The sequence below is a fragment of the Alligator sinensis genome, unplaced genomic scaffold (assembly GCF_000455745.1).
Source record: "Alligator sinensis unplaced genomic scaffold, ASM45574v1 scaffold166_1, whole genome shotgun sequence".
Lineage (NCBI taxonomy): Eukaryota > Metazoa > Chordata > Crocodylia > Alligatoridae > Alligator > Alligator sinensis.
In genome coordinates, this window is record NW_005842098.1 from 191,581 (window position 1) to 213,627 (window position 22,047).

At 42.3% G+C, this 22,047-nt stretch overlaps 1 protein-coding gene across 2 annotated transcripts in view; it reads left to right on the forward strand.

Moving 5' to 3' along the window:
- Positions 1-17,057, forward strand: part of GUCY2C (guanylate cyclase 2C) — a 65,642-nt gene extending 48,585 nt beyond the window's left edge. For both annotated transcript variants that reach the window (XM_025204814.1, XM_025204815.1), the window contains exons 20-27: positions 386-477; positions 3,852-4,010; positions 10,404-10,596; positions 11,235-11,409; positions 12,439-12,537; positions 13,597-13,691; positions 14,139-14,215; positions 16,570-17,057. In XM_025204814.1, coding sequence (XP_025060599.1) covers positions 386-477; positions 3,852-4,010; positions 10,404-10,596; positions 11,235-11,409; positions 12,439-12,537; positions 13,597-13,691; positions 14,139-14,215; positions 16,570-16,741 — 1,062 coding nt within the window. In that variant the 3' untranslated portion in view covers positions 16,742-17,057. The remainder of the gene's footprint in view (positions 1-385; positions 478-3,851; positions 4,011-10,403; positions 10,597-11,234; positions 11,410-12,438; positions 12,538-13,596; positions 13,692-14,138; positions 14,216-16,569) is intronic.
- Positions 17,058-22,047: the final 4,990 nt, after the last annotated feature.

Here is a 22,047-nt window from a genome sequence, read left to right on the forward strand (position 1 = left end):
CCGATAAATAGCCAATACATAATTACAATTCATCACCCATTGGAGGCTTGGGATCTTTTGCTTCCCTTTCTTTTACAGACATTAGTTTCAAATTTAGCTTATGCTGCTTGTTAGTACTGAGCATCAGTATTATCTGAACATCAGTACTAGCTGTCCACTGATCACTGGCAAACATGAAATGACTGTTGCTGTAAGATACGAGTAATGAAAGTCTTAGTTACTGACTAAGAATAATCAGTCACATATGCTAATGGGTTACTGGACAAAAGAGATGGGAAAGGAATCCTGTATTGACTCATGAACAGATTGTTACTTTTGCTGTTCATTGCCATTACCGTCTCTGCCAATTGCTCATATGAATTTCCCTTGAACTATACATTCTCAGGTATATACGCTTGTAAAAAGTTGCTGGGACGAAGACTCAGAGAAAAGGCCTGACTTCAAGAAAATTGAGAGCAGTCTGGCTAAAATATTCAGGTAAGCACCACAGTCTCTGTTCTGTAAAATGTTCTGGACTCACAGCACCTGGAAACCTGATGTTTATAAATACAGTATGTCTGTAAATGCCAGAATGGCTTAGTCAGTGGAAATATTTGTTTACTGGAACTCTCATCCTTTGAGAAAAAGGAGTGTGTATGTGTGTGTGTGAGAGAGGGAACACGCTCAAGTGAGCAAGAGAGATGATCATGAGAACCCAACTTTTGAAAGTGCCATACTAGGTAATTAGGCTAGGGACAGACATTCAAAAAGCCTAAGCCTGAATTGATTCAATCTTTGCAGGTTAGTCTAACCTGGCTAGGCTAAAATGGTTCGTAACCGTGAAGACATCCCCCCTGGACTGAAGAAATGCAGGCACGTGCATGCAGTGGCTCAGGCTAAAAGCTGGGGGGGGAGTGCTAGAGCAGCCCTCCCTTCCCTTCCACATGCTGACTGGAGTGGAGGCATGGCTTGCTCCCTGGAAGGACCTTCTGGTTAGGGAGGGGTTCCCTCCCCCTTGTTGTTGATAACAGAGCATTGAGTTGCACAACAGGGAGTTACACAGGGAGTTGTTAGCATTTATCAACACATCAAACAAAACAACAGCCTCTCTCATTAGTTCACGCTCTTCATTAACAACTTTTTCCAAGGAAGGAATGGAGGGGCATTACCAGCTACCTGTTGATCAGCTCCAAAAAGCCCTAAACCAACACTGTCCTGTCTGTCTTTGTCCCATCTCCCACAGCACGGACCGTAGCCAGCATGTGGTATGCTAGCTAATGTTGAGAGGTGTCTGTGTAAGGCAGGGGCGAGGCGGGAATCCCTGCTTGAGCAGGGAGAGGTGAGGGGCAGGGGAGCAGGAGGAAACCAGGTAGATGGAGCTCCAGCTAGGGAGCAGAGGGGTGGGGTCAGCCCTGCTGGGCTGGAGCAGAGAGCAGAGCCCCGCCCAAAGTTGTAAAGCATCTGGGATGTTGGAGGACTCTGATTTAACTTAAACCAGGAAGGGGTCTGGGACAGACATTGCATAAACTGGTTTGACCCAAATTATTTAAGTCTGATGTTGATGTAAGTCTGATGTACATTCAATCAGGTTTATCTCAAACTGGTTTCAGCCATTTTCAAACTGGTTTATGTGCACTGAACATCTATTTTGTCACAGGTTTAAACCAGTTTCTGATCACTTAAACCAGTTTATGTGTAATGTCTGTCCCTAGCCTTAGAGACTCACATCATCAAAATAATTAAATGGTGAGACTACTCAAGGGTCAGATAATGGCTCATGATGCTCAAGTGAATGGATCTGAGCATGAGATGATGACAGATTTAGGTGGCTTGAGCTGATAGGTGATATGGGTATAGATAACACCAAACTGAGGTTATTGAAAGGGTCAGGTTACCAAAGGTTTAGGTAGTTATGGGTACATAGTTAGCCATGTTAGTCTGAAAACAAGTAGAAGGCAGGGTAGATTTACACTTTATAAACTATGCAAAGTGTGTGTGTGTGTGTGTGTGTGTGTGTGTGTGTGTGTGTATACACACATATAGGGGGGATCTAGGGAAGGTGCAGTTGTATCCCTATTTCATTCGTTGTCTAGCTGAAGTTTAAAATTAACTTCCTGGCAGTGGCAGCAGTATTTCTAGTTAGGCAGCAGTGAGGGGGCCATGTGACTTTATGACTCATTATAATATACCTGATTCCTTCTAAGCTCTTGGTTCCACACGTGCTAACAACTCTCCCATTTTTAATAGTTTTAATGTTCCACTAATCAAGCTATTCTTTCTTCTGCAATTGTGCTGTTTGTTAGCTGCTCCTGGTAATATAGCTCCTATTTCATAGCCCTGCAGACTGTTTTTAATTCCAGCTAAAAACATTAACTCTGGTGTGCAAAAAATGTCCAGCAAAGCATTGGATGCACTGTCTGGATGCTCAAGAAGGCTTGATTTTGTTTTATGAATCTGAAAGATGTACCTTTAATGACTACAGAACTAATTAAACAACATCTTTTGATTATTTTTGCTTAGTTTGTTGTGTTTTTTAATACATAATGTATGATATGGCAAATTAATACATGTTCAAATAAAATTATATTTGTTTTTGCTTTGATCATAAACTAAATAATACAGACCTAGGCCCATAGCATATTAATAAAGCTTCTGATTTCTTTGTATCTGGAAAACCATGGGTAGATCTAGGATTTTGAAAAGGATCTATGGGAGGATTTTTAATACACACACACACACACACACACACTGGTTAGTATATGAGATGCAAATCTACCCTACTTTCTATCTGTAGTTAGAGGATTCAGCTTACATGAGTTTATACAATCGTTAAATTTGGTAATATAAACAATCCTACTTGAACATTCTGCCCTCTTACCTGACGAGTGTAGGGTTGTTCCTAACTGGTCCACTTTTTAGTGTTTTGGGACATTTAAAAAGGTAAATTAAATAAAAAGTGGGCTTTCAGACACTTCCCATGGTAAACTGTTACTCTCTTTTTATTCTTCTTCCTACAAATCCATTTGCTCCCTGATCAATTTCTGCTGCCCACCTCCAGCTTTATTTTTTCTGATAATGTGGTATCTGAAGTGGAGCACAATGTTCCAGATGAGGTCAAACTAGAGGAGAACTACATTCACCTCCACAGACATGGGGGAGCAGAGATCACATATTCTGTAACTGGAGGCAGCTTTACCAAAGGGGAGGTCATCCTGAGGAAGGCCAGAGGTGGTTTCACTGTCATTATAAATAGAAGTTTTGATGGAAGAAAGACAACTGTAAAATCTAGCCAGATCTCTTTTAAGAATCTGAATGCCAGAATCTTTCAGACAGTCTGAGCCTATCTACTCAGCCTGCAGTGAAACAGAGCTATCACTGCTTTGTGCTACTGTACCTCTGCTCCTGGCTGACATTCATCTGATAGGAGGCTCCAGGTTTGGTTGCACCAGTGGAATCCAATGAATGAATCTGACCCAGGGCCTTGTTACTGCTCTGTTGATGCCATCAAACATTTGCAAATTGTTCTGGCATTTTTGATTTTATAGTCAATATCAAATATATCTAATTGCTGCCTTCTATCAGCTGTCCCTCCCTCTTAGGAATCTGGCTAGTTGAGTTTCTCTTTCCCAGCATACATTTGTGTTGCAGGTTATTTTGGGTAACCTGGAATTGAATACATTAGCAAGATCAAGTCATTTGGGGGTGCTGGGAAATTACAAATGTGGGGGACCAATATGGGCCACAGGCCTTCAAGACTGAACATAAACTCTTTACTAGTAAGCATTGGGAGACTTTGGGAACTAGATGCTGAAATAATCTTCTATTATTTATTTTTGTCTTTATCTCCATCTTTTCCCCTCCACTGTTTCCAGTAACTACCATAGCCAGACCAATGAAAGCTACATGGATACTTTAATCCGACGTCTACAGCTATACTCCCGGAACCTGGAGCACTTGGTGGAGGAGAGAACAGAGCTATACAAGGCAGAGCGGGATAGAGCAGATAAGCTTAACTTCATGCTGCTCCCAGGGTGAGTGCTGACCAGGGGTAGGTACTAAATATTACGGGTGTGCGAAGCAGGCCCTATTAGATTTGGATTCGGCCTAAATCGGGGACAGTTATTTGATTTGTTGATTTGGATCACTGTCCCTGATTTGATTTGGCTGAATCCGAACTGAAGATTCGATGCTGATTCAGAGAATCAGTGATTTGGACATAGACATAGCTTTAAAAGTTTTTTCTACATACCTTGAGGTACCAGCACGGCTTGTGAACGCTGTGATGCTGGGGCACATGGAGCATCCCACAGGAGTGCGGGAGCCCTCCATGTGCTTGGTGGCGAACCCGGAAGTGGACTGGAAGTACTTCTGGTCCACTCCTGGGTCTGCCGGGGAATGCACAGGGGGGCCCCCTACGTCTCCCAGCTCAGAGATTGGCTGCGGGGGGACCTTGGGTGCCCTCCCAGACCCAAGAGGGACCAGTCGTCTAGCTAGGGGGCTGCAGGGGGACCCCCCTGCTCACTCCCTGGTGGACGCTGATGTGGGCTAGAAGTGCTTCTGGTCCACTTCTGGGTCTGCTGCCGAATGCTCTGGGGACCCCCCCCGTACTTCTGTGGGACACTCCATGTGCCCCAGCATTGCAGTGTTCATGAGTTGCCTGCTACCTAGAGGTATGTAGAAAAATCATTTAAAGCTGTGTCTATGTCCAAATTGCCGATTCTTTCCAAATCTCTCCGAATTGACTCAGAGGGTTCCAATTCGATTCAGAGAGATTAAAGGGTACTTTGATTCGATTCAGATTCAGAGATTCAGCCACCGAATCAGGCCGAATCTCTGCCAGATCAAATCAGGGAACAAAGCTTTGCCCAGCCCTACTGAACATTAATTGTGAGGCCCAGTTATGGATCTTACTCATTGTGGGAGGCTTGACACTCACAGACTATCAAGGCACGAATAGCACTTGCTTCATAGACTAAATGATAACACTTCACAGCATTTGCCTCCATAGAGTCAAGTCAGAGACAATGGATCAGCTTATTCTGTCATTGATAAGCAGGTGAATAAGGGTATAATTTAGCCCTTTTCATTTTTTCATTACCTATGATTTATGTTTTCACCTTTCAGACATGCCATAAAATTCAGGCCATGGACCTTTCTGCTAATTAGAGATCCCATGTCGTTATAGTTACTGACAATTTTCTTAGTTGGGACACTTTTGTCCCTTCAGGGTTTTTGTTATAAAGGACTAGTTGAATGATGTTTTTCCCATAGACATAACATTAATGGCCAAGTGAAACTTTGCTCATTTGGATTTTTTTTATTCACAGCTGTTAGGACTGTATTGCCTAAGCATTTTTCTGCAATTTCCCCTTCTTATTAGACCACTGTGGTTTATAGATGAGTTGCAAGAGATTAAGCAAGTACGGTTACTGACTGCTCCCCCACTTATGGAGGAAGTTGTGTGGTGAATTAGATTGATTGTGACATTAAGGATTCTTACAGTTTTGTGGCTGGCAAAGTAGGAGGAACAGTAAGATTTGCCTGTTGGAAGCTGGGGTGTGGCTGAGTGCTAGTTGTCTGTGCTTTGCATAGATAAAATAAGATTGAGGTTAAGTTAGTGGGTTGAGGGCAGCTATCAAAAGCATTTGCAAAGATCATTTCCAATCGTCAGATGGAGGGAAGGCCATGTTTGTACTTTTGTGGTTTTTTTGGACTGAAGCCTGTTCCTGGATGCAGAGGCTTTAGTCTTAGGCAAAATTCATCCTGGTGAGATGAATGGCATAATTACTTTTAGCTGCAAGTAGACCTTGCTACTCAGGTTCATGCCCCTGTTATCTTTAGAACAATTAATTTAAATATAAGTAAAAATGGTCTTCAAAACACTAAGTTTTGATTTTTCATGAGGGCTCCCAGGGCTTTGAATGTGGGTCTGGTGATATTAAATTTATAAATTAAAGTAACTATGTAAACTTAACTAAACAGCACTGTTCATGTGAGTAGTGTCCCAGCCTCGGTGTATGTAATAGATGTTGTTAAAACAGCTGCTGTATCCTGATCAAGAAAAGAAATCATTTAAATAGTAGAGAAAGTTATCCTGATATTAACAGTGTATGAAGTACTTTGGGATCCTTCAGGATGAATAGCTCTAGAAAAATACAAAATGATTGCCCTATCTTTCTTTGTATGAGAAGATTAAAGCCTACTTCCACCCCATCTCTTTATTAATTCTTTCATTTATCCTGCTCAAACAAAGGCAAATGTAGGGGATTCCCAGACCCTCTGTACCTCTTTTGACTGCTGGACATTTGAGAACAGTGGATAACATAGAGAGAAACCATGGATTCTTTATACAAAATGAGTCTCAGACTTTCAGCAGTTTGTCAGCTGCCCAGGAGTTGCTTTGATCCACCATACAGGTCATAAGATTCAGTTAGGCAGAGCACTTAAGCACATGGTTAAAATTAAACTGAAGGCAACCTGCTAAATCAGTCTTGACTAGGAAATACAGACAGGAAGTTAAAACTAGGTTGATCTATATTTAAAGTGTAGTGATTTTGAGTAAAGGGGGGGTGGAATTAGGGAGACATTGTAAAATATCTTTAGATATCTGCAAATTGTGTTTGGGTGAAAAAGGCTGGTACTGCGGTAAGGGCTTCCTGATTCATTTGATTTGTAATGTTGGGTCTGTAAGTACTATTTAAATGTGTCTCACATTTGAGCATTTTCACATTTGTGGTGTACTGCTCTGACCCATAATGTTAAAGGACTTATTTGATTGTTAATCACATTTAAGAGGTTTGTTTGCCTGGAACTGGCTAAACCAGCCCTCTTTTATGCATCAGTCACATCTGGAAGACATAAAGATGGATGCCACAGAGGGATCTGTAAGTGCAGTGTGGGCACAGAAAAAGCTAAAAAACTTGCCAATAGCTTGCTCATTCAGAGAGTCCCAGAGTTCATGCAGTCATTATAAATGCTAGTAGATGGACAGCAGGGATGGTGCTGGGGGAGGGGGCTTGGGGGGTATAGCCACTTCAAAATTCACCTTAGCTCCCCCTGTAGTGACCCCTCCCAGCACCACCCCTGTCCAAGCCCTCTGCATCTCTCCCAGGCCACTACCACCCACCCCATGCAGCTGAGCCTGCCCTGCTCCCACCCACAGCTTGCAGAGGCACAGTGCTCCTGACCCAGCACAGCCCAATCTGCTTGTATACAGTATATATTTTTATTCTTCTTTTGTAGATAACATAGATAAAACACATCTCAGTAGGTATTGTTAAAAAAGCCGAATAAGTAAGATTGGCCAGAAGATGTATAGTACAGACCCCCCCCGCCAAGTTTTTGTCTAGCCCACCTCAGCCCTCGCCTACCAGGAAGAGGATGGTGATGCCCCTGATGGATAGATGGATTTAAAGCTAGCTTCCTGGAATAAAGTCTATGGGAGAAGAGGGAGCAAATGTTTCACAAACAGAAATAATATTTACTTTTGTGCCCATTTTTTCAGATATTCAGTTCCCTGACACAAGCAGGAGAACAGTCCATTTGACTTTGTGCTTTATAACTTTTTAGCTTTTCCATCTCTTAGGATCTTAAAGGGTCTAATACATTTTACAAAGGATAGCTATAGGAATCAGTTCATCTTCCCCAGAAGTGTAGTAGTATACAGCAGCAGTTTCAACAGCAGATATACCCATTAGGAAATGGGCAATGCCAGAAGATCATTGCTAACTGAAAAAGGAAAACAATTAAGGGAGGCAAAATATAATTAGTTTAATTGCTCCATAACCAGGACACCAGGCCAAACACCTCCTATCCAAAGTAAGATATTTGGAGAAAGTGTACATGTTCATGTATGTGTGCGCATGTGCAAAGAGCACTGAAAACTGGGTTCTGTCAAGTGCATAGGCAGACTGGACATAAACTGAAGAAAACAAATCTTTTCCTCATCAATGCACACAACTCCCAAGCCTTACATGGCAGTCTTTTGAGGAGGCTGACTTCTTGAATCCAGCATTGTCTTTAATTTTTCTCAGTTATGGATAGGGTGGCCTAAGCGATGCAAGTGATTTAAGAAGTCTAGCATTTTCATCCCAAAGAGGTTAAGATCTAAATGAGAGCTCAGAATTCTAGTGACAGAAGTTACATTTTAGACACAATCCCTTACTTAGAAGACTACAGAAGTTGGGTATTGGGAGATGGTTCCTCAGTTAAGGTAGGTAGAGAGAGAGAAAGAGTTTACAGAGGATGCCTAGTGCTTCACAATTAAAATGTGTTGTTTAGCTCTTTTCATTCATTGTATGCCTGCATTTATTAAATCCAATAATCACTACAAAAACCTCAATGGATCTTAAAGCCAGACATGCTGGTGTCAGGGGTATAATGTATATGACACTCCAAGTGCCCTTGTATTGCAAGAAGGGTGGGTGCAGTGCCAGGGCCGGGAACCCAGGGTCATAGCCAGAGTCTGGAGATTGTGGCTGAGCCTTAGCCCGGATATTAAGCCAGAGCAGGTCAGGAACAAGCCAAGGTCAGAAAGCCAGAATCAAACAACAGAAAGCTATTTTAGGTTTGAGAACCAGAATCAGGAAGCTACAGATCATGCCAGAATAAGGCCCGAGAGTCACAGTCAGGATCAAGGCAAGGCTTAGAAGCCAGAATGAATACTAAGAGCTCAGGAAAAGGGAACAAGAGCTGGGATCAGAGTTCAGGCAAAGGTGCATCATGGGAGTCTACAAGCTCACCAAGAAAAGGGTGCCAAAATACAAAGAAAGGGCACCAAAATACAAATTCACCTAGGGTGCCATTTTCCCTAAGGCTGTCTTGCTGAGCTGGAAGATGACTCATCACGTTTTTGGACTGTCACCAAAATCTTGGTTTGTTTACTTGTCCACTGATGTGTTTTTTTTGTCCCGTTCTTGGTCAGGGGTGTCAGATATGTGGTTCACAGGCTGGATGTGGCCCACAGAGCTGCATCTTCCAACTAGCAGCCTTGATGGGGGGACCTTCCTGTGGCTGTAGCCAAGTGCCTGGGTGAGAGCGGGGCACTGCAGACCCTGTAGCACTGTGGGAAGAAGTCTGGTTTGTTAGTGTGATTTGTTCCCATTGTGGCAGCTAAGTGTCTTAGATGCTGAAGTTCTTCCCTCCAGGTTCCAGACTGGAAAAGGGGGCGGGGGGGGGGGGGGGGGGCGGGGGGGCAACTGGGGGGGGGGGTTGTCCATGGGCTCAATTTGGCCCAAGAGGCTGGTCCTGCACCACTCATTTATCCTGTGGACCAATTCCACACCACTCATCTGGCCCATAGGGCCAGACAAGTTTGATGCTGCAGTTCTAGGTATTTGCAGCCTACATGTCTCCCCTTTCCTTCCTTTTCTCATTTGCCAATGCAAATAGGTTGGGCTTTATCTCTCTGATTAAAGATGCTTCCTTTTGTTGGCATAAAAAGTGTGTGGACCACTTTTGTGTGTGCCATATAGGAAAAACAACATGTATGGTTTCTTTCCCAAGTTTTGAAGATATATTTTTGAAAATATGGAGTTTATATTTTCAATGTTTGTCAGATAAAGTCCATTTTGAAGTCTGGACCTTCATGCGTCTAAGTGGTCAGGGTATTGGTTTTATGTTTTATCCGAATTAAAATTTGTTTTAAAAGTGATCAGTGATGGGGAACTGGTTCATAACAGCTTTTAGGAAAAATTCTGTACCTGTATCTACAGGAGGTCAGAAAAGATGAGCATAGTGGTTCCTTTTGGCTATGGGGGTCTATGAATCTCTTATTGTCTCAGAAGACAAGGAGCAGCTCATCTTGCAGCAATTGAATTTTCCAGGTCCTTTTCATCCCCAGAAGGCCTGATTAACCCTACGTCTCTCCTGTCCTATAGTCTTCATAAAGAAGAATTTAATTCCTTTGAATAAATATCAGGTGTCATGATAACTAATCTTCCTTTCATGATACTCAGAACATAGTGATATTACTTCTAACAATCATAGTGAGAAAATATTCATATCAGGCTACAATTAATTTTTCCATTGGAAGAAATAAAAAAATACCATGTCCTTAACTCATTGAGAAAAAAAGTGTGGCTAATGGCTTGAGCACAGAACTGGGAATCAAACTCCTGAATTCTAATTTTAATTTTGACACCATCTTCCTCTCTATGGCCTGTGATGTGCCTTTGTTCTTCACTAATTCACATAGCTTTGGTAAGATTTCCTTAATTAATGTAATGAACTAATATTGCTTGAGTGCTTCAAGCTCCCTGGATAAAAGTAATTTTAGAAATATAAATTATTATACTGTACTAATTTTCAGTGAATCATTTGGCATATCATCTCCACTAAGCAGTGATGCTGTTAGTGTTTGTGTGAAAAAAAATCCTCTCAAGCAAAAGGCATATTTATCTGTTTCCCCTCTCCCTGTCACATAGGCCAGTGGTAAAATCTTTGAAGGAGACTGGTGGAGTAGAGCCAGAACTGTTTGAAGAAGTCACCATCTACTTCAGTGACATTGTCGGCTTCACAACTCTCTGTAAATACAGCACCCCTATGGAGGTGGTAGATATGCTGAATGATATCTACAAGAACTTTGACCACATTCTTGATCATCATGATGTTTACAAGGTGGGAAGAGCCTCAATTTAATTTTAAATAAACATCAGGGAACACAGCAGTCACAGACAGCATGATAGGGTTAGGGGCTTGGCAAGAAGTCTCATCACCAGTTCTCTAAGTAAAGGCAAAGGGGAGAAATGGAGGCCAAGATTACTTCTCCCTAGTGTGTTTTACATAGCTTTCCATAATTAGTTTTCTGTAACAAGGGGTGAGTCTACATGAGACACTACTGCAGTGATTCCTGCGCATTTATTTAGTACTTGTATAATCAAGTTCTAAATAAATACACAGTAACTGGAGTTACTGTGCAGTAGCTCTGGCAAACGTCTTTTAAGTGATGCTACTGCGCAGTAGCCTAATAATACTGCACAGTAGTGTATTAGCACTGTTAGTGCTGTGATGTGCTACTGTGCAGTATTATTTGGCTACTGTACAGTGTCTTGTGTACACTTGCCCAAGTAGTCAAAGATGTGCTACCTAGAACACTGTGCACAGTTATGAACATATTGGTACCAATAAGATCTGCGGTTTGGGGAGAATTAGCCAGAGAAGACATTTACAGGATGACCTAATAAGTCTTTTCCATCTCTGATTTACCTGAGTCTTTCAGTGATTGGTAACAATGACTTCCAACTCTGTTTCCACAGGTAGAGACTATTGGCGATGCCTACATGGTGGTGAGTGGCTTACCAAAGAGGAATGGCAATCGCCACGCAGTGGACATCTCCATGATGGCACTGGATATCCTTAGCTTCATGGGAACTTTTGAACTGAGACACCTACCAGGCTTGCCTGTTTGGATTCGTATTGGGATTCACTCTGGTAATGGGTGGTAGCATATAATTAGATAGAAAGTGAACAAGGGTTTTTAGTGCTCATGCTTCATAAATTATAGTCTTTGTGGACTGTGGGATAGCACGGTGCACAGCTGGTTGTGTGTGTTGTGGGCTGACTTTCTGTGAAGACCATTGTTGGAAGGAGAGGAGCCAGCTTTAATAAACCATTGGCTTGCTTTCAGATAGTGCAATCACCTCATTTTGCAGTTTAGGATGGAGTTAAGCAAACCGACCCTCGATAGTCCCTCATGTGGTTGAGTCAGGGACATTTTGTACTCAACCGAGCTATTAGAAAATACTCCCTTCCTTACAAGAGGGAAAATTAGATACATTTAAACACACTTGTCCAAACACTGTAGAACAGGCTAATATTCAGTACTTTGTTAGAGGCAAATCTTCTGAACAAGCTTCATTTGGGAATGCATTTTTAATTAATGATTGAAATGGATTAGACTCAAAGAGGGGCTGTGGATAAGTTAAAGATCTCAAGTATCTGGGGAAATGTTTTCTTTATATTTTTGGTGGTTTGAGAGCCAGTAATCCATTAAGGGTCCACAGTCCAAGGAAGGGATAAAACAACTCAATTAACCTAACCACAGAGAAGGCCTTAGGGACATCACCACTAGGCCCTCCATTATGAAATAAATTTTCTCTCCCCTGTACTTCTAAAATTAATATTTACTAGGTACGCTTTTTTACTGGTACAGAAATTTATTAAATACAGTTAATTCTGTGCATCTCTACCAGCCTTTGTTGTGCTCAGATTGTATCTAACAAGCTGAATTGAGACAGGCTTGGTCCGTTCTTGGGTGTAAGAAGTGATGTAGATAGTAATCACAGTCAGGACTGAATCTAGTGCTATAGTATGGTGTTGGACATGCTCTGCTGAAAGAAGTGCCATCTCTGAGATGTGACCTTAAGAGAACTTCCATTGTGAGGATGGAAGCACATTAGTTCCTGAGTTTCAGGTTTCAGTCTTTCTGCCTTCTTTCCCTTCCCTGTCCCCCGTTTTCAGGTCCATGTGCTGCTGGTGTGGTTGGGATTAAGATGCCTCGTTACTGTCTGTTTGGAGACACAGTGAACACAGCTTCACGGATGGAATCTACGGGTTTACGTAAGAACTGAAGTTCACCTCTAATTTAGCAGTAGGCTGGTTTGTACTGAGAGCCAGTGGCCGCATCTACACGAGACATAAACCAGTACTAAATGACTGTGCAGTAACCCAAGTGCCAATGAACATCTTTTTTGTGACACTGCTGCACAGTAGCGGTACATCACAGTTGTTGCCACACAACGCTACTGCGCAGTAGTATTGGGCTACTGCGCAGTCAGCATTCCTTCTCCAGCTGAGAAGAATTTTATCATTACATTATAGCAGTTTAAAGATAGAAAAAACCTATCAGTTCATGCTGTCTGTTCTTTTAGCTTGGCCTTAGATAATGTATGACTTCCTTGTACCTGCTTTCTAATTGATGGAGGGTATAAGTGGCTGGTTCCTCAAATAGTTCCTGGGGAAAAGATTCTTTTAATTTAATTAAAATAATCATTTTATGTTAAATGAGATTTATGCAAGTGCATTTATTTCTAATGACAGCAGGGTGCATAGTTGACTTCATTACTTTTATTATTCAATCTGAATATATAAATATTTCACAGTCTAATAATTTACAAGTGGGGAATGATACTACATGGGATGATCCTGCCTCAGGCAGGGGGTTGGACTAGATGACCTTTGGAGGTCTCTTCTAGCCCTACTTCTCTATGATTTGAACTTCACCATTAAGAACTTCAATTCTGAAAGCCAGCCTACACTTTTTTACTTTTTGCTCAGTGTCTCCTCATTATTGCTAGTTATACTCCACGATCCTTTTCCCTTCTTGATGTTTATACCCTGCAAATACTTTTATCATCTCTATTTTAGGCCTTTGGTTTTTTTCACTTACTTTTATTTAATTGCTTTGCTCTATCTCCAGATATCACACTGCTATGGTTTAATAGCATTTTTAGTATAGAAATAGACTATTAAGTTTCTTACCATTTTACCCACAGAATTTGTCTGAAGGTATCAGGGCCAATTAGAAAAGCTGCTGCCCTTGCATAGACTTACACAGGCGATGTACATGATTTTGCATTAAGCTTCTGAGCTGAGCATGTGCTGTTTGTTTATTTCTAGCTTTACGGATTCACGTAAGTGGTTCCACTATTGCCATCTTGAAGAGGACAGACTGCCAGTTCCAGTATGAAGAGAGAGGAGAGACTTATCTAAAGGTAACAAACACCTCATACATTCCTCCACAACCAACCACAACCACACAGAAACAAAACCTACCTGAAAGGCATTTTATCTCCGAGAGCATTACCTATCTTATTAGACTAACGCGAGGTGAGCAAGAGAGACCTATCTGAAGTCACAAGCCCTGAGATAATGAAGACATTCCTCTTCAGTGAAAGAGCAATGAGCAGGACTGTTGATAGAGAAGCCAAGACTGTTATTCATTTGCTCATCTTTGTTTTGATATAAATATTTATTTCAGTTTATAAATCTTGGTAGACGTCCACCCTATGCTCTGAGTGCTCGTTCCCTAAAGCAAGCAAAGACAATACAACAGTCATAAAGTATAGTATAAAATAAATAAATCACATACATTAGCAATCAAATCCTTAAACTGTGCTAGTCTGATCCCTAAACTATTTTTCTCTTCTCCATCATATTAGGGTAGAGGAACGGAGATTACCTATTGGCTGACGGGTGTGGAAGATGGGAAGTATAATCTTCCAACTCCCCCTTCTGTGTAAGATGCTCTTTATACAGTATATGGGGAGAAAGGAAGCCTTTTCACTGTATCTTTTACCATTCCCCTTACACTTTTAGCTCATTATATTACATGGTATAACTTGGGCGCAGATAATGGACACAGATTGGCAATGATTTATGGACACGTGCAAATATTCATGATAGGATTCATTCTGGGATTCCTCATCTACTTAGGGATGTATATGGTCAAGTTCTTTATGGGATGTGGGCCTTGGATATGAAACATTCATTGAAGACACATAAGGAAAGAGGTTGAGATTCACTGTGTACCAAGGGTCAGTTAAAAAAAAAAAAAAAAAAAAAAAATTCCCCCCCCCCCCCCACCTACTTTGGATCCAAAAGGAAATGCTAATTACAATAGGAAGTCCAGATTTTCCCTTTTTTCTGTATGATTTTATCTGTTGTGAAATAGTTAACAACATTAACATTTAACCCAACAATGCTAAGGCCCCAGACAGATGTTAAAAAGAAAGCACGATGCATGATAGGATCTGATATGCAATCCCCATAAGCACACCTTTTGCTATGCCACACATCTGTGGGAAGAAGTGTGATTGTTGGGATCATATATCACATCCCATCACATCATAATGCTGGCGTAGGGAGACCCTGGGTGTACCCTCATGGCTGGGAGCTCTGAACAGTGCTGGAACTCCAAACTGGGGTGGGATACCTTGCACTTTGGTGGGGAGCTCTGTCAGCTGATCAGGGCTCCCAGCTAAGGAAGCTCACTGTGCTCCTCCAGCTGGGACTCTGTATCAGCTGACCAGTGCTCCCAGTCTCTGGAACACATGGGAGTGCACTCCTGACAGGGCCAGATTAACTCTTTAGTGGGCCCTCAGCAAACAAACTCGTGGGCCCCTACTTAATACTGTATATTTATATTACTTTTGTCACTCAATAATTATAATGTGTAAAATAAGCACAACTGAGCCCCTTCTTCACTTAAGGCCCTGGGCATGTACCTAGTTTGCCTATGCATTCTTTCAGCCCTGGCTCCGGAGGCTGGGAACACTGGCCACACATTCATTTAAAGGCATGATAGGAACCAACAACAAAGTTATTGCACATATTTTGTGTAATACCTTTGTCACTTATTCCTGGTTTTATCACACACTGTTTAATGACTGCATGTGTGGCCAGGTCATCACTTAAAACATGATTAATCTGTTAATCAAGTTTTAAGTGTAATGTGCTTTGGAAGGCTAAGCTTCAGTCAACGCCCAACTGAAGTTTGCATGTCTTAGTTATTGTTTCAGGTGATCTGTAGAGTTAGGTAGGCTTTTAGTTACATCTCATCCTCATTTAGAAGGTTACTTTAATAAATATAAGGTTTAGAGACTACATTTTCTCTGCTCATCTATTCATACCCACCTCAAGCAGGAAGGACTTACTCTTGAAGGGGTTTCTCTAGAACAGAGACCAGTGAGTTTTCTGGCTAGCAAAGAATCCCATGGATTCTCTACCATTTGCCTATGAGCTGAGCAAGAGACACTGCTAGCTTCTTTATTATATTTCTGTTTTAACTACTGTGCTTTTAAAACCTAAATACAGTTAAAAAAAGAGACTAGAGAGAGGCAGGATTAGGCTTGAGCACTTTGCCAGGGCAGTTGTATTTTGAAGGTACCCCTCAGATCCATTCTGTTGCTATCTGTAATGTTTTTGCCTTAGCACACAGATATGTTATAGGTGTAACACATATTTTATATGTATAGCATATACATACAGTTTATTATAATTTTGTATTTTGTATACATATACTTCTATATTTATCCTCTGTGGAAAAAAAAGGGTGGCAACCCTAATGTTCAATATCTCTATTATTAAAGGCCACCTGTAGCTCAATATTGCAAATGCTTGAAACTGGAAATTAACATAAAATCAGCATTTATCTAAGTTAGATATGCACCCAGTTAAGGTTTTTCTCTTTTTTTCCATTCCAAGATAATTCACAGGCTCTGTGAACGGGAGACATTAGCTCATATTATTGGGAAGCAAGGCTTGTTTTTTGTGAGGAAAAAGCTATCCCAATTACACAGTTGGTCCAATAAAAGATATTACCAGTAAACACTGGATTCTCATACTTTCTGTGGACCCTCATGCGTATAACAGCACTCCAACCCTACTACATATTATTGAGAAGTCTAAAGTAAATTCTGAATTGTATTTCCATATCTACCTAGAATTGATTCTGATCATACTCTACAACAGTAATGTCAATGGCTTCAGGAAACAGTGCAATACAATTGTCAGAAAAATGCTTTGGAGCCAAGGATTATAGCAGCTGTGTTGGAGGAGTCATTGAAATCTTTCTCCTCCTCCTATTTTTAGGGAGAATCAGCAGCGGCTGCAAGCTGACTTGGCAAAGATGATTACAGAGTGTCTACAAAGACAAGAGGAAGGATTCCAAGCACATGAGCCTGCACGTGTAACCAGCTACCGAAAAGGCACCCTAGAGTACCTGCAACTGGCCACCACAGAAAACTCCAGCACCTACCTGTAAAACTGGGCCATGAATATGACTCAGAAAAATCCAGCAATCTGGTGAAAGACCTTACATATGTGCCGGAGATTTGCATTTTTTTGAGCGAGTTGGCAGAAGAAAAGATTGGGATCTCTGGGCATGTTCTCTACCACTGGCCCTTTCTTTAGTGAATCTGACACACCTATTGCCATGGTGCTAAAATATAGCTGTGTCCATCCGAGCAGCATCAGCCCAATCATCCTACAGCTCCATCGTGACTGGGGAGAAGTGAAAATAACCATTTTTGAGAGAGAAAGATATTTTTGTCATTTTTTAAAAATGTGATAAGCTGTTCGATAACCTATTTCCTAAAGTCTTTATAATTCAGTCTTAATTTATCACAGTTTTAAACTTGGTGTTTAATTTGTAATTTTTATTTGGAAATAATATTTTTAATATATTTGAAAATAATTTTTAATATTTATGTAGATACAGTCTTAATTTTCAAAACGTTTCTTTTATATTTTCCTCACAGTATATTTATGAGAGTTTGCATCAAGTCTAATTAACCTAGCTCAAGCGATAGGAAATAACTTTAGTTCTCATGAGAGATTACTGGTATTCCAAAGTCTGGATGGTTTCTAAAGCTTGTCAATATCTTTTGTGTTTATAAAATGAAGCTGGAGAGCCTGCAAGAATAGACTTTCAGGAAATGTATCCATTTCACCTTGGCCACAAAACTAGAAGTTAAAACAGCAGCAAAGCAGAAGTTAAAACAAAGCAAAAAAACCCTTAAATGTATTTAATAAATCTCAGTAAATTTTATTTCAACTTCTGGGTGAATTTTCACAGCTGAATAGTGCTTAGATTGTATCTAAGTTGGCTTAACCTTTCACTAACGTCAATACTTTGAATTAATCATACATTTTAACAAGTAGCTAAAGTACAGAGTAATAAATGAAAACTGGCATCTAACTGAAAAATTAATTATTAGCAAGCAAATTTTTGCCGAATGCCTTTCTTTGCTGCAGTGGCTTTCAAATTGTAGTTCATGTACAGCAAGTTGTAGGTGGACCATTGGGCTGCTTCTGTCACTGGTGAATAACCAGTCAGCACTATAGTCAAATAGCAAACTTTCTGCTGTAGTTGTTGTACAATCCAGTATTTTCCAACAGCATTTTTTCCTAAGCAAACTTTCCTAAAAGGAAAGTTGGTCCCCAGCTCAACTTTGTGTTTTTCTTGATCACATATTTTTTGTGGAAAATCCAACTAAGCTTTCAACCCCGCCCCTGAAACCCCAAAATTGAAAGAAAACAGAGCTAAAGTGCAAAGATTCAAAGAAGTATAAAATCAGTAGGGACTGCAGGCATCAAGGAAATGGCTTAACCTATGTAAAGCCCCTACACTTAGGAGCAGGAAGTAAAGAGCACAGAACAGCATGGTGTGTGTAAGCAATCAGCTATAGGTATCAGATCAACTAAACTGATTTAATATTGGACTCAGATTAACATTTTAAAATGACTTTTCCTCCCTGGGTTATAATGGTTGAGCTGCTACTGGAAGAGGCTAGATTCTGGTGATAATGAAAAAACAAGGCAATTAATTCACAGATGGTTTGTCTTAAAGGCTAGAAATGTTGCTAAATTAAGTGGATCAGCTGTGCTATTTCTACTGTCCACTTCATTGGATGAAATGTGCTGCCTTTTGTTCCCGCTCTCTTAATGGTGTAGGACAAGGACTGAGGTGTTCACCCCACTTTCTACACTTATGGACAGGCAGTCTGACCTTCTCTGGAGCACCTGCCTGGGGTGGCTGGAGAGAAGCAGCAGCTCAGGTTGCTCCTACTCTCCCACCACAGAGCTAACAGGTGTCTGCTGCAAAAAGTGGCAGAGTCTATTACTTGCTTTTGTTGTGTCACTGATTTTCCTTTGATGTGGCATGACGAAGGGTAATGACATCTATATGCTAACAAACTTGTCATAAAAGGTTTTATGGCAGCAGACATGAGACATCAGTTGATACCCGTTTCCACCCAAAAAGTGATCTGCAGCTTGCTGGGAGGTGGTGCAGGGGGAGCTGGGAAGAGGGAGAAACTTTTGCTTTACACTTTTGCTTCACTTTTTGGTAGGTTAGTCTAAGCATGCAGACCAAAGTGCAGCTCCCTGCTGTAACTCATGGTGCTTCACACAAAGCAACATGAGTTACAGCACTACCAGGGCTGGTGCTGTCTGTGTGATGGGAGGGGGAGAAGGGAAGGTTTGCCCAGCTTGTGCTGGAGGGGGGACAGGTGGATTGGAGCTCCCCCCTGCCTCAGGGGGGAGCTCCAATCCATCCCACCCCTCCCAAGCACAGGTTGGGCAAACCCCAGCCCAGAGCTCCATCCCCTCCCTTCTCCCCCTCCCATCGTGCTGCCAGCACTGCGGACGGGGATGGCTGCATCAGCCCAGCCCCGATCAGACAGAAGTTAATGAAGGTGCTCCACTTTGGAGCGCCTTCATCTGAACCCTCATGTAATGAGGGTTAATTTGTTGTGCGATTGGGCACTTTTTAAGCGCTCTGCAGCCGTTCTCTTCTGTCAGGGGATGGCTATAGAGTGCTTTCAAGGGGCTGATCATGTGACAAATGTCACTTCCGTCAGCGCCCTAAGTGGCTGAGTGAAGGGATATTCTCCCATTGGTGCACTAGTGTATTATTAATATTTTTTCTTTTTGAATTGGGTCTTTTTAGAACTTGACATTTACAAAATATGTATGAATTCAGCATATCTGCTATCTCTGTCATCACATTGCTGCATTCTCACATATCTGCACACCCTGAATGTCCAATCATTCAGGAAGTGAAGCATGGCAAATCTGGTGTAATATGCTGCCATATTATAAAGTTGGTATCTCCATATGGGGCCAGATGAGTGGCATAGTCATATTCTGCTGAATAGAGTTTCTCCTGTCAATAGCAATGGATTTTGCTTTTGGAGATGAACACCAGGGTTCCTTCCCTGGTTTCATGTTCAATTTAGTGCAGAGCCCTTATCTGTACCTGCCAATTAATTACATTTACCATCTTAATCTGCCGGTCTCAGTAGATCTCTCCATCCCTGCGGTCTTGGGATTGGACTAATTTCTGAGGATCTCCTTTGATTTAAATAGCTCCACCAGCAATAAATTAGTCTGCATGTCTCCTGTATCCATAAATCTGGTCACGTGCATTTCTCTTCCACTAGATGTCATGGCAAATTCATATTCATTAACCTTCACTTAAAATTTGTACCTTACTTCCAATCTCATTTTGTCTAGCTCCAGAATCTACCCATTGGATTTTATTATAGCTTTGTCTGCTTTATAAAACCAGCATCTCCTGTTGAAAATCTCTCCTGATGATATTCCAACTATAGCTCTCTCCTGCTTGTTTTAAATACAAAGTTCCAGATCCAGTATTCAAAAATTCTGAGCAAGATGTAGGTTTGCCCTCCAAATGGAGGGAGTTTTGGTTGTACCTTGCCATGCTCATTTGAAGTCACCTTACAAAATACAGTCTCTGTTAAGACTTGTAAATAGGTGGACACAAATCTTTCCATACACACCTGTTTTTGATCAGAGCAAGAGTCTTGTATCTGTGGTTATTGGACAACTACATTCTCTCTCACAATTTTTGTACATCTACACTCCCTGCTCACTTCAGCACTGCTTTTCAGTGTTCCTTATCCTTTTGTGCCTGTGACTGCAATTCCTGGCCATGTGCAACTTTGGGCATAAACACTCTGTATGATATTACACATCTCCATGGATAGTAAATGATAGTCTGTTCTGGTGTTACATAACTCTACAGCTAATTGTTTTTTAAGAACAGATCTTAAAAAACACAGTGGTGCAGAGACCTTTTAGATGCAGTGTCTTGCTGATAAGAAACAAACAATATATTCTGCAACTAGTCCAACACTATGGGACCTTTCCATGGAGAAGCTGGGAACAGTCAGGAGCCCAAAGGATTGATTCACATTTGAAATGGTTTCCTTGTTAATAGAGTTCCAGTAAGTTCTTGTGCCACAAACTGAGAGGAATGGTGAAAGAAGTGTTGAAAGTAAAGATTAGGTAGGTTTATAGGATACTTTATCTCCACACAAACAGAAGTTTGAAGTTTAACAGAATTCTTTTCCAGTGACAAACAGATGTAAATACCAGGAGATGCCCAGTCCTGAGTGCAGTGGTACCCAAACAGACAGGCCTATTTGGCATCTGAAGAAATGTGGGCATGGGCCCACACAGAAATGGCTAGTTCCCTCTGTCATTAGAGAGGGTTACTAAGTATGCAACAACAGAGGTCTTGGGACAACTAATGTAAAAACAGACAGGAGTGAGGGTCACGGGTTCATAACAAGTGCTTCAAGGGGGTGGGCACCAAGCAGAGCACACCAGCCAGCACCAAATGCCCTTTGAATGAGTCCAAGAAACCAGCAGATGCTGCCCAGTAACACTCTGCTGGGAGATGTGAACAGATAAGAGACAGGAAGATGGCCCCAGTCACCAGGGGTCCAGCCAAAGCCTCCCCAGCCAGAGGGGCAAGAAGGGACTAATGTTAGGTCATGCCCAAGGGCACTGTTTTGTATCTGTGGTGACAGTGGTTTGGCAAAGAGTTTGGATGCTAGATTGTGTAGGATGGTTTGGAGAGAGATGGTCCTGCCTCAGGCAGGGGGTTGAACTAGACGTGATCTCTGGAGGTCTCTGCCAGCTCTGCTTCTCTTCTAGGATGCCATGGTGCCTGTCCATGAAACGTCGTAGCAACAGCCTGAGCCCTCGCAGTGCCCAGAGGGACCCCTACATGGACAACTGAAGGCCGACCTCAAGCCAACAGGTGCAGCCCACAAGAGCCGGCGGCTGAACCAACTCCAGCGGCCCCCCAACCTCAGCCGGTTTGGAGGGGAAGCATCCCCAAGCCCAGAAGAGGGAGCGGAGGAAGGAAAAGGAGAGCAATCCCAGCCTAGGCTCTACTCGCCCCCGAGGAAAGACCTGCTGGGGCGGGGGGGGGGTGTGTGACTCTAAAGTCACCTCCGGAGCCCTCCGTGCGCTGTGCAAGAGCTCAGCCCCCAGCTGGGGCGTCCCGGGGCAGGGGGCGGCTGAGGCCAGCCCGCCTCAGCCCCACGCGGGGAGCCCCGGGGTGCAGGGCCATTGTGACATGGGCAGGCAGCGCCGGCCAGGCCCCGCGGCGGCGGGCCGCCCGCTCCCTCGCTTCCTCCCTCAGCGGGGAGCCGGGAGGGGCGTGAGCTGGGCCGGGCCGGGAGGGACCTGCCCTGAGCGCCAGGGAAACTTCCCAGCGCCCCGCAGAGGCGGCGAGGAGCGGCATGGCCGGGC